We start from the raw sequence: 17,020 nt of genomic DNA, 5'->3' as shown, positions 1-17,020 counted from the left end.
GTTCATGAATTTTTGAAAAAAAAAATATACACATATTCATATTTAAGAAGAAATTTTAATGGGTCCCAGACATTTAGGAGATGAGTACGTCTGCACAGGATTTTATTGACTTTAAACTTTAACTTTTTTAATGTGGTAACTTTATTTAAAATACTCCCTGAAATAGAACCTAGATGTTTTTTTCTAGCAAGGAATCTGGAACAGCCAGGAAGCTATTAAGCCAGTCTTCAAGATTCTTTATTATAAAAGGTAACATCAAACTGAGGGTTTTAGCTTCATTTCCTTTTCTGAGCTAATTAAAAACAAATACTTTAAAAATTGACCCTTTTTTGTTCTTACATAAACATGCTGTTTTGTTTTCTTACTCTGTACCCAATATTCTTATACTCTATAATCAAGTGACTTCCAGTGACCAAATGTATTCTGTATACTTTAAATGACCAACATGAAGATTGCTTTTGCATTTGCTATGAAACCATTGATTGTCACAGATACTGTATAATGTGTCAGTGTCTTGGAAATATAGATCTTGGAAGATATAGCTCCCTACCAGAAATTAGCACCAAGAAAAAATGTTTAAAGAACTGCCTTAGATAAGATTACTTTGCCTTTTTTTTTTTTTTTTTTTTGTCTCAGGAAACTGAGTCAAGTGTAATGCTTAATTATGATAAGTGCATTATCCAGCAAGCTTAAACCTAAGAACTTTTTTCTTTTAGTGACAGTTCCGTTCCTACCCACCTACCCCACCTGTTTTAACAACTGTCTTTTATCTTTCATTGTCTTTTATTGGAAGCTACCTCAAAGCTTTTTGCAAAAAAATATAATGGAATATATTCAAACTTCCTAATAGGCTAAGCAGTTAGACACTTTAAAACTAGTTTTGTTTGTGAACCAGGTTTATCATGTTCTGAGAAAGTTTTCACTGACCCAGACAATAACCTCTGTACTTGCAGCTTTCGAAATCTGTTTAAAAATACTTTCCTTAAGTTACCTGTCATTTGTGTCCTGCATATTTGACTGAAGTTTGCCATTTTCTATAAAATCTATAGGGAAATTTTATTGTAATAGATTTTACCTAAAATGAAAACCCGGGAAGAAATTATTCTCTGAGCTGATTTATTAATATTAACTTTCCTCTAAAATTTTATCCTTGAAAGTTGAATCACATACCATAGATATAAAACATTTGTATGTATTTTAAAATGAAATTTTAGAGAAACTTAAGTTCCACGGGATTTCCAAAATTTATTTCCAGTTTAGCTCCTACGATTCTGTAATGAATTGGCAATTTCCTTATTAGAAAGTACACTTTATCAAGAAGACATGACCACTGGTTTGACACACAAGCTGAACCTAGGCAATTGGAGATTCCCTACTCCCTCCACTGAGCTTGGAATGTGTGTTTCCCACTTGCCTTTCCTGCTCCCAGAAGCTGCTCCAAGGATACAGCCTTGATATAGAAATGTGGTAGTTAGACTGTCTTTACTGTGTATGCGACTGAACCCAGTTAGGGCTTCCTGTGTTTGTGACTGACCCCAGGTAAGACCTCTATGTAAACTTTGAAGATTTGATAGGTGGTTGTGGAAAACTGCTAGTCTTGTGGTCATCCCATATGTAAGTTTCCTTGCTTATTAAACTTGCCACCTATGAAAAAAAAAAAAGAAAGTACACTTTGATTTCTTAAGTCTTCCAACATGGATAAAGGGTGTGTCTTACTCTAACATCCATAACATCCATTTCTATCCTTTTCCTCTTTTGTTCTTAAAGAATTTAGACCTTCAGACTTGAAAAAACAATTGCCAGTTTCTAAGGCTTTCTTTTCATATGGCTCATTCTTCCCCTTCGCCTATTAAACTGCAAGTACCTACTCTAGATTTTCAAACCCAAAGATATAAAATGTCAGAGTGTGCTGTTAGTTTTAATGAAACTGGTAAAGATCCTCAAATTACCCATTTCTGTGTTCAGCAAATTTTTTTTTAGCATTAATTTGAGCTCCCATTTAAAATGGGAACTTTCATACTATATTTAACCAAAACTAATTTCTGAAATCAAAAACAGTTTAGTTTTATGAGTTTAAAAACTTTAGGTGAAAAACGTGAAATATACTTCTTTTACTAAGTTTTCTTAATCATTCGTTCATTCTCTATGCACTTGTTCCTTTTGGGGTACTAGGGTAAATATAGCATGACGTTGGCAAGAAAAGAAATGACTTCTAATTTAAAATAAACAGCACTTCTCAAATAAATATACAAAATTCAGTTTGAAAATTTCTAAAGAGCTTTATATTAAATTTTAAACTATAATTGTTTGTAAAAAATTTTTTTTCTGTTAAATGTTTTAATATACTAGATTTTTTCTGCTCATGCTTTTTTCTTTTGTTTGACTTAAAGAGAGAGCATAATGCACAGTTGAACTTCAAAATAGTATGAAGATTTTATTTTTTTAATTTGCTACCTCGTATACTTTTTCAGCCTTATTAACAAAGTTTGTGTTTGGTTCTATTTCATACTCTATGAACAGATTTTCAGAGACAAAATATATAGGGTTTTTAATCATGTGATTTCTGTGCATAGCTCTCACTTTAAAATTACATATGTAATTAAAAAGCAACACTTCATGTTTGCTTTTGTGATTCAAAGCCTTTTGAAAAATATTTTGTTCTAAATTATTCCATTAGCTAAAATTAAAATCACTTTTTTCTTTTTGTGATGTTTTGTAGTTTTTTATATAATGCAATCATATTATGCTTCTTTGATTTTAATGACCTTTTGCTTTGCTTTTCCTTCTTTTGTGCTGCAAACATATAGTGGATTTATGGTCTGTGGGGTGCATTATGGGAGAAATGGTTTGCCACAAAATCCTCTTTCCAGGAAGGGACTGTATCCTTGTGCTGCTGCAGCAGTTTAATTAGTTAGGTGATGAACTTCCTTATGTTCTTTAATGAAAATAAAGATGGTACATTCATATATGTGGGTTTTTTAAACAGACAAAGTTTGTGGCTGTTATAGTTCAAAAATTGTTGATACAAGAAGCTGAAATATTTGTAGACTGCATCTGGCAGTAAGACATACAGTCTCTGCTGGTAGTCAGAGCACATTCACTGTCACTCATTTTTATTTTATACTGCTTTCTATAATTTTAAAGTATACGTGGTGTGTGTGATTTTTTTTAATATGTTTGTATTTTTTTTTTATTTTAACCAAAATTTTTATGTTAATGTCATTGCATTTTGTTTTCAGTTGACATTTGGTCAGTTGGGTGCATCATGGGAGAAATGATCAAAGGTGGTGTTTTGTTCCCAGGTACAGATCGTATCCTTATCTTTGGCCTAAAATGTAATTTCTAAAGGTCAAAATGTATGACAGCATTTCACCTCGGTCAAGCATAATATATTTTGTCTCTCCCCAATAATATTGTTAAATTGCTCTACTCTTTAAAAATACCACCTACTATTTGACTAGACTTTCCTTTCCCTCATTTATTGATTGTTTCATATGTTAATTTTGAAAACTGCTCAAGTTAATTATCCACTATTACTTGCTGTCTTTGAGTTGATTTATTTAACCTAAATCAAAAATCATGGCTTGCATTAAAATTTCTAGTAACTGTATACCTGAGTAAGTCTAGAATTGCTTATTAGGACTTTAATATGAATTTTGGACTTGTCTCTTGCTTCTGGTCATCCTTTTTGTTTTGTCTCCCACCCCCACCTCATTTTTTGTTAATTTTCTATGCCTTTTATGTCTTTTGGTTGTTTCATTTCTCAACATACTGATCTTTTCATCTGAGTATTTCAGCTGTAGTAGTTTAAATGATGATGAGTAGATTTGGATTTATGCTTTTGGTTCATATGAGTACTTTTTTTTATTACCAGTGAATGATCTGTTATGTGTTTATCAGCTGGAAACACTTATAATTATTTTAGGAGGAGAGATGGAAAAAGCCACATGCACTGGGTTACAGTAAGAAAGCTTTAGGTCTTATAGTCTGTAGGTGGGATTTGGGATGTAAAGACAGGTGTAAAGACACTAGGGAATTATAACCTTACAATTTACTGAGATACTGATTCATTTTCATAATTTTCAGAGCTTTTAAAAAAAACTTTATTAACATAAGCTAAATAAAGAATGGCAAAAGAAAATGCCACTTTTATCAAAGCCATCCATCATTTTTATTGCTAGTAGTTTTTTCTTTTAGTATAGACAACTCAAAAAAAACGAGGACAAATAATAAGAAATATTAGTCTCTAGGATAGGCATTCACATTTTTCTGATAAACTAGAAGAAAATGGCAAATTTTGTATTCTAAAATTATGTACAGTTTAAAATTCTTTGAGTCATTTGTATTTAGAATTTGTTAGTTTAAGCTTCCATTTTTATGATAAAATCAGTATTAGACACACACACACAGAGCGCGTGTGTCTGTCCTCTCTCTCTCTCAATAAGGTTAACAAAGCTAGTTTATTGATCCTTTCCGTCCACCTATAAGTATTGCCTTTTGCAGGGTGGCTGTAAAATTTATAACTGCCACATTCTTTCTTAGGATTTTTAAATTGTTATTTTCTTGTTATTTTAATGTGTGGATCGTGTTGAACATTAGATACACAGAGTATTTTTCTTAGCTACTTGATATTAGATATTGATCAGTGGAATAAAGTTATTGAACAGCTTGGAACACCATGTCCCGAATTCATGAAGAAACTACAACCAACAGTAAGGACTTACGTTGAAAACAGACCTAAATATGCTGGATATAGCTTTGAGAAACTCTTCCCTGATGTACTTTTCCCAGCTGATTCGGAACACAACAAACTTAAAGGTACTTTTAAATAAATATATATATTTAATCCCGTTGTGTGTATGTATGTGGGAGTGTGTATGTGGGAGTGTGCGTGTACGCGTTTCCATTTGATTATGGGACATAGCCCAAGGATATCTTTAGATGATGGAGCAAAGCGAAGATTTAGTTATCATATGTATAACCTGATTATATAGTAAAATCTATTATTTTTAAAACATATACTTTTTAATAAATGATAATTGCAAGTTTCTGAAATGTACTGATAATTTTTTAAAAACTTAATGAGATATATGTACATTAATGTTATTATTTTTGCAGCCAGTCAGGCAAGGGATTTGTTATCTAAAATGCTGGTTATTGATGCATCTAAAAGGATCTCTGTAGATGAAGCTCTCCAGCATCCATATATCAATGTCTGGTATGATCCTTCTGAAGCAGAAGCTGTAAGTTCTTTTTTTAATGTTTGAAGAATATATTGCTCTTATAGTTAGAATTAAAAAGTTAAGTTTGGAGGAGACATTTTAATTTTAAATAATATAAGAGATAAAAGATGATGTTTTTCTGTTTTTGTATTAAAAGTAACTTAACAAGCATATCCAAGCACCTCCTAAAGTTACCTCTCACTGTTTCTTGCCTCGATACCTGATCTGATAAGCTAGAATATTTGGGAGACCATCCTGACTTAGTTATAAAACAAATTACTGTGTTCAAAGCATAGCAGATTCTGTGATAAATATAAAATGTGAACCATTTCAAAAGTTGGAAGATAAAGATGGTTAAGCATCCTTTTTCCTGTCATAAAGGAGTATTCCAAAACTAGTCTCTCTGCATACAGAGATCTGTTGTATTTTTATAAACCCTTTCTGACTGGCTAATATTTCAAATAATTATAAAGATTTATATATTCCCAATAAACTGACTTAATTATTGTCACCTTGTGTTTTGTAGCCACCACCAAAGATACCTGACAAGCAATTAGATGAAAGGGAACACACAATAGAAGAGTGGAAAGGTAACATTCACCAGATTCTTAGAGATGAAGCTGAGAGAACTTCTGGCCTTTTATGTTGTTTTATTCTTCATCTTGGGGAAATTAAAAATATTTTATTATTTATAACTCACATTTGGCAATATGATTATCATTTCCCTCCCAGACTTAATCCATATCTCTCATTTCCTCCACCGAGACACAGAGACATTAAGTGCTTTCCAGAATTTTTTGTTCTTCCATAGCCTACAAATATACAGGCTTGTGTGTTTGATGTCCCCCTCCTCCTCCTTATCTCCCACCCTGTTTTAATCTCAAATGGTTGTATACTGTGCATACTTGGCTTTATTGAAGTAATCATATATTTTAGAGATTATTCTCTCTTGCTTCACGTACCTGGCTCATTTGCTTAAATAGGTGGTATTCTGCTGTCCGCTGTGTCACAATTTCTGTATTACAACTTGAATTATCCAGTCTGTTGTTGTTACAAACAATTCCAGTGTTCTTTTGCACATGTGAAAACATGCCAATAAGAAAAACCCTACAAGATTTACTGGGCAAAGGCTATTTTTCAGTTATTTCCAGAATTCTCTCCAAAAAAATTGTAGCAGTTTACACTTCATTAGCACTACATAGGAATGTCTGTTTTACCCCCACCTTCACCAACAAAGTGAGTTAATTTTTAATCTTTACAAGCAAGCTCATGTAGTTTTGTTTTATGAATGTGATTGGACATTAATAATGCTTTGGTAGTCATGGAAATGTTAACATATTTATTACTTTAAAAGATTCCCTGGGACATTTAGGCCAGATAATTTTTAGATCCTATTTACCTCATTCGTGTTGTCATTTAGTGTTTGGACCACTTTTATAGCTACATGACTTGAGGCAAGTCAGTTGACACCCTTTTTATTATTTAAAAATTTAAAATGGATACAGAAGACCTGTTGTTAAGAACTAAGTACCTTAATACTGGGAAGGCAAAAAGGACTGGTGAGATATAAACCTGAACAGGTTATTCATCGATATATTTGGGAGGGAAGAATTTGGTTCTTCCTTTTTAAGAATAACCAGATATTAGTTTTGTCTGAGTAGTCTTCAGGAGACATATAGTTAGACTCTGTAGAGCCCACCAGAATGATGGAATTGGGTAGAACCTAGTGCATCTATATATTAATAAGTAATATACAAAGATTTAACTGTATTAAAATATCCAACTTGACATTTATTGGTACCTCATGGACTCTTAATAGGCCACCAGTTGTAAAACACATCATAATGTTCCACTAAGAAAGAGAAAACACTGCCAGATGTATCTTATAACACATTGGTTATAAGATACAACCCAATTTCAGAGGTATTAAACTGTGAAAAAGTATACCATAAAATCAGTGAACCAGTATTTTTGTTTATATAAGTATATATTTGAGATTTTTGATTACTCTAAACATGTTTACTTTTATTCTGTAACTTATTCTCCTAGCCCCAAGTGCAGTTCAATCATTACCTGCAAACTGCCTTTTTCAAGATCTGCCAAAGAGTTTTAGCATCATAACACAAAGAAAAAGCCTTTGCCATAGCCATTAACTACAGATTGCTTTGCCTAGTTAGTAATCCTAATTAGCTTTGGTTTTTCTACCTTAACCCCTTTCACAAAGGGGTGCCATTTTCTCTTTAAAAAAAAAAAAAAAAAGTCATCCTTTCAGGAATCATTCTTTTTTGTTTCTTTGAAGAAAACCATCTCCCATTCTTTCCTCTATCAAGACTTCTATTTTTCTCCTTCCAAGTCCAATATGGTTACCATGGCCAGCAAATGTAAGTGTGTATAGCTCTTGTTTTACCTTATTACCAACATAAACATTATCATACCCTATGATCAGAGATTCTTTATCAGACGTTTAATTTAAAGAATTATAGACTCCTTAAAATTCTGTGCAATGTTTTTTGCTTGCACATTTTTCTCAGAAGAGGGTTTATTGCTTTTACGCAATTCTTCAAAGGATTCCATGACTCAGAAAAGATGATGAATAATGGCTTTGTAACATCCACCAGAAGTTTCTTCTTAAGTAGACATTCAAAGTCTCAAGACACATCACACTTGACATGAGGATCACTTAAAAGAATACAGGACAAGAGCTACAAAAACCAGCAGGGCAGCATCTAGTATCACTTTTTAGTTGGAGCAGTCCTCACAGCAGTCCACTCACTGTCCAGAAGCCCTGAAAAAGAACAAGATTCCCATGGAGAAATCTTGACAGTGATAACACGTCATAGTTCAGCTCATAAATTGAAGTATAGCTACCTGCTTCTTTTTCTTTAATAAAATGTATTTATATTCCATCTGTTAAAAAGGCTTGCACATACTCTGTGTTTTATCTTTAACAAGTATCTGAGTAAGCATGTACATATACCAGATACTATGCCAGGTCTCAGGAAATAGCAGTTAATAAGACAAGTAATTCAAGCCCTCACTGAGAATTAAACAAGCATTTTTAGCACAGAATGATATGTAGTATAATACAGTATAGTACAAAGCACTGGTGGAGTAAAAAAGATAAAGCTTCTGATCCCAGCTCTATCCTAATCCAGCTTTGGGAACATTAGTTAAGACAGATTTTGTTCCTTTCAACATAATTTGTGGTTGAGGATCAAGGAATTGTTTTTAACACCTTTGACTCTTAGGTTGACACAGACCCTTTGCCATTGGAAGACACTGTTCAAAGTACTTGATGTGTGTAAAAATTGTTTACTTAAAACATACAGGTCTTATGAGATTGGCTCTCAGACTCTGAAAAGTTTGTTTATGCTCTCCTCTTTTTCAGAATTGATATACAAGGAAGTTATGGACTTGGAGGAGAGAACCAAGAATGGAGTTATACGGGGACAGCCCTCTCCTTTAGGTTAGTTACAATAGAAGCTTGGTTAAGATTACAGTTTACTTCTTGTGTTGTAATCTTCAGTGACCTGAAACCTGCAGTTCTTTCCATATTTGCTACCACTATTATTCAAAGTTTAATAAGTATAAGGAGTACAATTTGGGCTGTTAAATTGGAAAACATTGGTATGCTGTTGCACCAATGCATCATACTAATATATGAGTAACTTAATTCATCAAATGTATATCTTTTTCTATGAAACTGACATTCCACTCGAGAACAGAATTTTTTTGTTGACATTGCTGTCTTTTTTTAAAGAAGAAATTTCTCACAATTCAGTGTACTTAACTTTCTATGACTTTAACAGTCTTTGCTTTGCATAAATTAGCCAAAGCTTCATTACAAAATTTGGTACATATAATACCAAGTTACCATCTTTTTCCTTTTGGTACTTTCGATTTGTTGAACTAAGACAGTGATATTAAAACTACCACCAGAAAATGTTCTGCCTCTAAGAAGAAAACTGGTTTGCAGGAGTTCAACATTTTCTTTTATCATAAGCTCATCTTATATTTAATTTTAGTATTTGTAAAAGCGTAGGGAATTGAGGGGAAAAGTTAAATGACAGGCAGCATGTATATATTAAGTATATGCTACATAACAGACACTGGTGGTTTATGTACTTAATTTCATTCAGCCCTCAAGACTCTGAAGGAAGGTTGTTATGCACACTTTACAGATGAGGGGACTAAAATTCAGAAAAAGTAAATGACATAAGGATTACAAATCTGTTATGCAGAAAAGCTAGTACTTGAAGCCGTGTTTATCAGTAATTACAGAAGGCATGGTTTTCTCAGCATCGTGTATGACCTCTGGCTGGGAGAAGAAATTTAAGGGCTTTAGAGGTTGGGACAATTTTGTAGAAGAGATGAAATCTGAGCCTAGCCTCGAAGGTCGAGTAGTGTTTCAAATTAGCCATAGTATTGTATACTCTTGAATCAGAAGGTCGAGTAGTCTTGAGTTTGAGTAAAATTATGCCGTTTTAGTTATTCCTTGAAAACTCTTTTACATTCTAAGAAAAAAATTGGATATTGGATAAACAGATACAAATCTGATTATGGGTAAGAATTTTAACTATAGTTTCTGATGCCCTTGTTGAACTGTAAACATATTTGTTTGAAGAATTTTTGTAGCTGCCTACGACATCTTTGGTTATATTTCAGAGTTGTTTTTTTTTTTTTTTTAATTTTTGTTTTTTAAATCCTTGATTAGGTATGCTGTCTTCCAAACTATAATATAGATCCTGTAGAAAATATAAATTGTTTTCAATAGCTTTTACCTAGAATTTAGTTGTAACAAAATCTATATTATAAGTGTTTTAATAGCAGAGTTAATTAGCTTTATATTGATAAACAGTTATAGTATAATTAAATGCTTATAATGAAGGCTTAAACGGAATTTGAAAAGTTCTTTATCGGGAAGAATTTTATACTGTAGCATACTATCCTAGTAGGTGGTACATCCTAAGTGTTGAATGTTTGAGTAACCTGAAAATCATGAAATAAAGAGAGCAGTTGTATTTGTTCTTAATTTATAAATGAAAATTTTGGATCCTAGACAGCACTTCACTATGGTTGCAGAATAAATCAATGGAAAGGACAGGACTGCGGGTTTCTAACATTTTCTGGATTCTCTTAGCTTGCAAAGAAGAATGTTACTAGAGCTGTTATAAAAATATTCAGTTCTTGACAATGTGCAAAAATAGAAGGAAAAGCCTTTGACGTCAAAATATTAGGTAATCTTTATATCATTTCTACTTGATTTTAAAAAATGAAACATTATTTTTCTCCACTACATTAACTTCTTATCTTTATTTGGTTTGGCCAATATTAAAATGAGTTTGCATTCATTTGAGTGTAGAGACTCACATGAGAGAGAAATGAGCCAGATAACTGAAATGAAAGGTTTTCCATATTAATGCCATTCAGATAATTGAGAATTTACTATACTGCTTTAAAGTTCAGGGGGAAAAATAAGTATTTTTTCTTTTCTTAGGTATTTGACTTTCAAATTAAAAAGTGTAATTATTGTGATGGATTTAAAAGTTAATCTTTATCAGATTAGGAAATTTGGATAAAAATATAGAGGCATGAAAATGTACGAATAAAATTTGTATGTTCTTTTAGGAATTGAAGGTTTCAGTACAAGTCTTTGAAATTAGCCATAGTATTGTATACTTTTAAATCAAAACAGGCACATCCTATACTGTTGTATGAATTGAACTTTTAAAAATGTTTAATATCTTCATTTCACTCTGGCTGGGAACCTAATGGACCTCTCTTAAGTCTAAAGGTTATCACATTTTTCCTTTTCCTTTCTCCTATCCAGGCCTGAAGTACTCAGTCTGCTTTCCTTTCCCAGTGCATCCCCAATTACCTGCTCTGTCCCTGTGATTTCATTCCTTTCTCTCTCCCAGTCCCCTCCCCAGTTCCCTAGAGATTTGCCTATTCCTGCTCTTCTATTTCCTTGTTGCATGTGAAGGCAAGCTTTCAGAGGACCTTTCATATTTAAGTGTTTTATTTTACTCATAATTAGACAGAATGGAGGATGAATTTCAAATACTGAGATACTGGGTTCTGGAGCAGTGGTTTTCAACCTGCTTAGTTTTAACATCGTTGGGTACCTGAAACTCACCCCTAGAAATTCTTATTTCTCATTTTAGAAACCATTTATTGTATTTTATAAATGTGTTCTTAAGAACTTTTGTATAACTTGCATTATTTAATATATTCAAATTTGGAATGACCCTTATTTAGTGATCATGAAGTTCAAAAGTATATGTGGATCATCTTTAACATATTCCCCACTCTGCTATGTTATTTCCTCCCCTGTTTGACCTTAAGAGGATTTCTTCGTAGGTTAAGTACAGGCATACCTCAGACATACTGAGGTTTGGGGTCCAGACCACTGAAACAAAGCAAGTATCACAATGAGGCTGGTTGTAATCTTTTTGCTGGTGGAGGGTCTTGCCTCAGTCTGTGGAAGGAAAAAAGAAAACACTCTTAAAGCACAGTAAAGCAAAATAAAAAGACATGCCTGTTTTCCTATTGCTTTTTAAAATCCAGAAAATGCATGTTAGGCTATACTTTTGGTAAAGGAAAATCTTACCCAACTTTACCTGTTTAATCCATATTTGCATTTAGCAAGTATTTATTTGAATAAAAATTAACAAGACCTGAGTTTACCTAACTGGGGCATTCAAGTGACCCTAGTAAATCATGTAACCTCATATAAATCAGGGCAGTCGAACTAGAGACTTTTGCACTTAAAATGATTTCAGACTTGGCTTTTACTTTAAAACAAGATGTACCAAAAGTATTGTTTGGACTTTACAGCGAGAAGATATCCTAAATCATTTTTAATTAGGATAGTAGTTTTTACCTTTTTCCATCGTACATCATAGATCCTCTTTCCAACAATATATAATGCAGACAGTTTTACATATATTATTGATATTATTCACACACGGCCTGAACCCAATTTTTGAAACTTGCTGTAGGACCATTTCTAAATATGGCTTGGACTTAATTCTTGTCTTGAACTAAAAAACAAATTGATAGGAAGGACAGGAATCAGGGTTTCCAGATATTTTCAGAGTTCTTGCCTTATAACTGAAAATGAAGAGAGTTTGTAAATTAGTGTTGTGTTGAATATCACTTGTGATTATTTTAAAACCAAGAGAAAAATTACCACTGGAGGTAGCCAGTACAGTATAATTAGCTTGATCTGCAACTCTGTCTGCAACTGATTTGCTGTTTTGTTTCTCATAGCACAGGTGCAGCAGTGATCAGTGGCTCTCAGCATCCATCGTCATCGTCGTCTGTCAATGATGTATCTTCAATGTCAACAGACCCGACTTTGGCCTCGGATACAGACAGCAGTCTAGAAGCATCAGCTGGACCTCTGGGCTGCTGTAGATGACTACTTGGGCCTTGGGGCGGGTGGGGGGAAGGGATGTGGAGTCATTTAGTCATTGATAGAACTACTTTGAAAACAATTCAGTGGTCTTATTTTTGAGTGATTTTTCAAAAATGTAGAATTCATTTTATAGTAAAGTAGTTTATTTTTTTTAATTTCAAGTGATGTAATTTAAAACTTAAGTTGTGTTTTAAAACAGCAACAAAACCGTATTGTATTTTTGCTGTAATTAACTGTATAATATAAACCTAATTATTTTATCATGGTTTAAAATTTTTGCATATTTGCTTTATCTTATGCTGCTGATTTTTTTTTTTACTGAATTTGTAAGATTTTGTTTATCAAAGCAACTATTATGTGGTGACTTGCCTATATCATGAATTATTTAAGGTTTTTATAATTTTTTTTATTAGAATTTATTTCCAATGTTTTGTTCATGATGCTGTCCTTCAGGGTTATGTGCTTATCAATGAAATAACCCAGAGGAGTGAGAGAAAATAACCTGTAGCCAGTTATATTCAGGAATAACTACTGTAAGTGATGAACGTGTTAAAAAAAAAAAAATCAACCCTCCAATATTTGCTACTTACCAATCCTAATTTAGTTACAGCAATTGGCAGATAATCCTACATGAGTTTTGGCAAAAGCCCCATCATTTAAATGGCAGACTAATTCAGAGCATGCCTTTGAAGATGCTGGGCATCTACCACCATCTTCCTATCCTCCCACCTCACCCAACAAAAGTAAAGTAAAAATTCTGCATATTGTGGTGTGCTCAAAGTTTATGCTCACATAAAGTCAAGAGAATACTTTACGAAAAATATATTTCAATGCAAATAAACAGATGGTTCACTTCTAGCTATGAGCCTGTTATTGGATACACTGAGTTCATCTACTCAGGCTGGAGGTCTTAATGGTGGTCTAGAGTCTGGTCTTTCCCTTTCCTGCAGCCTTGGGCCCTGGGACCTTTCTGGTTTCCTATTAGAGTGTCAGTCAGTTGAGCACCAGTTCTGGTTTTTCTGGCCATTTGATTCTACCTGTAGCATAATCATATTTATACTAGCTGTCGGGGGAGGTTCCAAAACCTACTTAGACTTCTGTAGGTGATGTATCAAATGAGCAATATATGTACCGTTCATCTGAAAATAGTAGCACACAGCCATATATAGGATATCATTTTCTAAGGACTGTTTCTTCACACTGAGCAGAGCAGGCATAAGTGGTGATAATTTAGTCTGAGTCTTTCATTTTTTTATACCTGATTTTCAATAAAACATACAATGTGGATGTTGAGTAGTGTAAGAATGGTGCTGCTCCTGACAAGTGTATGTTAACTGTTTACATTTTATATCTGCAGAATTATTTCTCTATAACTGAATTTTTCTTAAGTAAAATGTCATTGAAGTCTCCTCTATGAAATACATTGTCTGCAATGCCCCCAGGCACCTTTTTTTGTATTTGGAACAGGAGGGATTTCATGGAATGAACTGGGAAATGCATACTTAAATAAGTGACAAGGTTTTAAGCAGAAAGCCCTTTGGAATTATGACTAACAAGAGCAAGAACTGGTGCAGCTCAACATGCAGTGTCTGAAAGTTCGCTTGGCATGTTACTTGCATATTTAGTGCAAATTTCCTTTTGAGTAAGATATTTTAGGTCATTGTTAATGTGCAATATTTAGGATTAAAATACATTAGCCTTTTTGTATGCTTTGAAATAGCAAGTTTGTTTTTGATGTTTTAAAGTCATGATTCCAGTCTCTTGAAGTTGTCTGCCTTTTTATCTATTTTCTACTCATACAACATGGTGCATTAATTGTATTACGCAAATTAGAGTTTTGAGGCTGCAACACCTTGAATTATAGACAGGATTAGATTTACAGAGAAATTTGAGCATGAGTGTGTTCTTAGTTTATATTACTGTGACAGTTAATTAGCTGTTTCTAAGCTAGATCATTTCACTATTGCACTTTAACAACTGACATGCTTTCAGATGATTCCCATATTTTATGTTTGATTGCTAATAAGCCATCTCTTTTGATACAGATTTTGGTTAAGGAAGGTGTTCTTACTGTATCATTTATTATAAATGCCAGCTCCCACTTGCCAACCAGCATGTTGCAGTTGCTTCAGAGAAAATTAACTCTTATTTGTTAATGTAGACTGAAATACTTAAATTATATCCAGAAAACAAAGTCTGTTTGTTAACTGTCATGTGCCCTAGGTTTTTAAAATGTAGTATCTAAATACAACTTTCCCTCTTATATCTGTTAAGCTAAAGATATATTTGTTCATTTTATTTTAGAAGCTTTTCAAACCTTTAAAATATCATAAACATTTGTGGTTTTTTAAAAAGAAGTTACAAATAAGACTTCCGTCAGTACTTATGTAAAGCTACTTTGCTTATAACTTTGGTTTTTCAACTTTACATACTTAATATACCTATCATCTTACTGTCAGAAAATTATTTTGATCAAGATCTATTATTCAACTTTATAGGCTAGGAAAGAGGCACCAATTCTCATTTTTTCCACATATTTCTTCCTGGTTATTGTTCTGTTACCCTTTAATATATATGACTATTTATAAAATGATTGTATTATTGAGATTGCTTAATTATCATATACATACATAGAACATCTCAACTCTTTCATACTGTTTGCTGATAACAGTCCTCATTTTGTCACACACCCAAGGCTGCTGAATTGTTCCTGGTATGCACTCGTCCAGGTTGGTAAAAGCACAGTGCATTCACACCACACTTCCAAGAGAAATGCCAGCCTCTTAAATAAGGAGGCTACCACACAGCCCCCTTAACAATACCAAGAAGCTTGGTTGTATGTAAAGCAGCAGACTTTCCTTAAGCCTTTGATATTCTGTTCCATGCTAATCCAGCTGTGTTTTCTAGAAGGTGAAGGTGAAGAAGACATCTGTTTCTGATAGTAAAATCAGCTGCAGGCAAGTGAAGCTGTTTGGGGGTTACAGATAAGATTTGGTTTACACTATAGGCCAGTATGTGCTACACATCTGATCACTTAACTACTCAGTGTTGCCTAGGCACAAGCCTGCAAATTCTGAGGTAAAAACATAGTCCATTTTCAAAAATACTGTTGTAGTTTGTGAGTGTTGTTCATTGGTCACATTAGCTATAGAGTGAATGCATGAAGCCCCATGACCCCAGTAAACCTCTCTTACCGGTAGAAAAACCAAGCAACACCATTCTGTCATTAGCAGCCCTCTTAAATGTTGCTTCCTTATCTTTTACATTTTAGTATACATTGTGTTTCTACTGATCTCTCTTAGGTTTTTCCTGAATTAGAGGAAATGGATTTTTCCTTAATAGCAAGAAAGATGAAGAGGTAAAGGGCATTGAAGCAGAAATGTATAGTTTGGGGTATGATTACAAAACTAGAAAGGAAAACAAGTCCTAATTTCAAACTAACTGCTCTTAGTTAAGTGCTCTTAGGGAGAGTCTAGTAAGAGTAACACTTTCTGGCCATTCCTGGTTTAGATTCTCTTCATTACTGAAACTTTTGAGAAATATTACCTGTGGATTAGTTTTGCACAATGTTCTATTCTCACAATAACTTACAAATTAAACTAGGTTTTTATTGAACTACCTCACACTAATTTTCTATGCTTTCCCAAGTAAGCTGTTGCCCTTACTGTTAGATCTTTACTGAGTGTGAATTATAAATGTATGTTAAGTACTTTATAGCCAATGTCGACACAATACCAGTAAGTATGTAAAATATATACCTTCCATAAGTAAGAGAGAATCACGTGTAAAATCTTTGACTGTATATCTTGGAAAATTGTGTTAGATGTGCTTGTTGGACATTATTACTGTCTGTTTCGTAAGTAGAAACCTGCTCGTAATATCAGTCCATTCTTTACATTTTACAAAAGGAATAAATCTTAGTAAATTTTACGAAGAAATAAATTACTTTTGTAGGCCTGATATTTGGTATATTTTTGAGAAGCTCTTAATCTTTTAGCCGAATGATGAAGTTAAATTGAAATAGCTGTCTACCTGGACTGTGACATCTATTTTCTCATTGCAGTTGACCCTGTTCAACAGGTTTTAAAACCTGAAAACCTGAGTGTGATAATGATGTGACATTTGCTTTTCTCCCTCTATGATGCCGTTCCTTCTTTGTTCCACTTTCTTCCTTGTGTTCCATTCCCTCTCCTCTCCTCTAGACAAAACAAAATGGGGCACTTTGTAGGGAATGCTGAGATAATTATTGTGGTTTTTAATCATTCATGCCCTAGTCATTAAACATGCACCACTGGAATGTAAACAATGTTATCTAGTATGTTCATTGGTTATAATATTTTAAATAAAAAAGGAAAAAAAAAGTGGTATGAAACTGAAA

General features: G+C 33.2%; 1 protein-coding gene across 7 annotated transcripts in view; it reads left to right on the top strand.

Moving 5' to 3' along the window:
* MAPK8 (mitogen-activated protein kinase 8) overlaps positions 1-17,020 on the top strand; it is a 92,425-nt gene extending 75,405 nt beyond the window's left edge. For 3 of the 7 annotated variants that reach the window (XM_016142853.2, XM_016142851.2, XM_016142854.2), the window contains exons 7-12: positions 3,240-3,311; positions 4,636-4,818; positions 5,119-5,243; positions 5,749-5,812; positions 8,611-8,688; positions 12,500-17,020. In XM_016142853.2, coding sequence (XP_015998339.1) covers positions 3,240-3,311; positions 4,636-4,818; positions 5,119-5,243; positions 5,749-5,812; positions 8,611-8,688; positions 12,500-12,645 — 668 coding nt within the window. In that variant the 3' untranslated portion in view covers positions 12,646-17,020. Of the gene's footprint in view, positions 1-2,807; positions 2,880-3,239; positions 3,312-4,635; positions 4,819-5,118; positions 5,244-5,748; positions 5,813-8,610; positions 8,689-12,494 lie in introns of all 7 variants that reach the window. The other 4 variants (XM_036223003.1, XM_016142859.2, XM_036223002.1 and 1 more) reach the window with 3 other exon arrangements.

The sequence above is a fragment of the Rousettus aegyptiacus genome, unplaced genomic scaffold, assembly GCF_014176215.1.
Source record: "Rousettus aegyptiacus isolate mRouAeg1 unplaced genomic scaffold, mRouAeg1.p scaffold_m13_p_6, whole genome shotgun sequence".
Lineage (NCBI taxonomy): Eukaryota > Metazoa > Chordata > Mammalia > Chiroptera > Pteropodidae > Rousettus > Rousettus aegyptiacus.
This window is presented reverse-complemented; position numbering and strand designations above follow the sequence as displayed.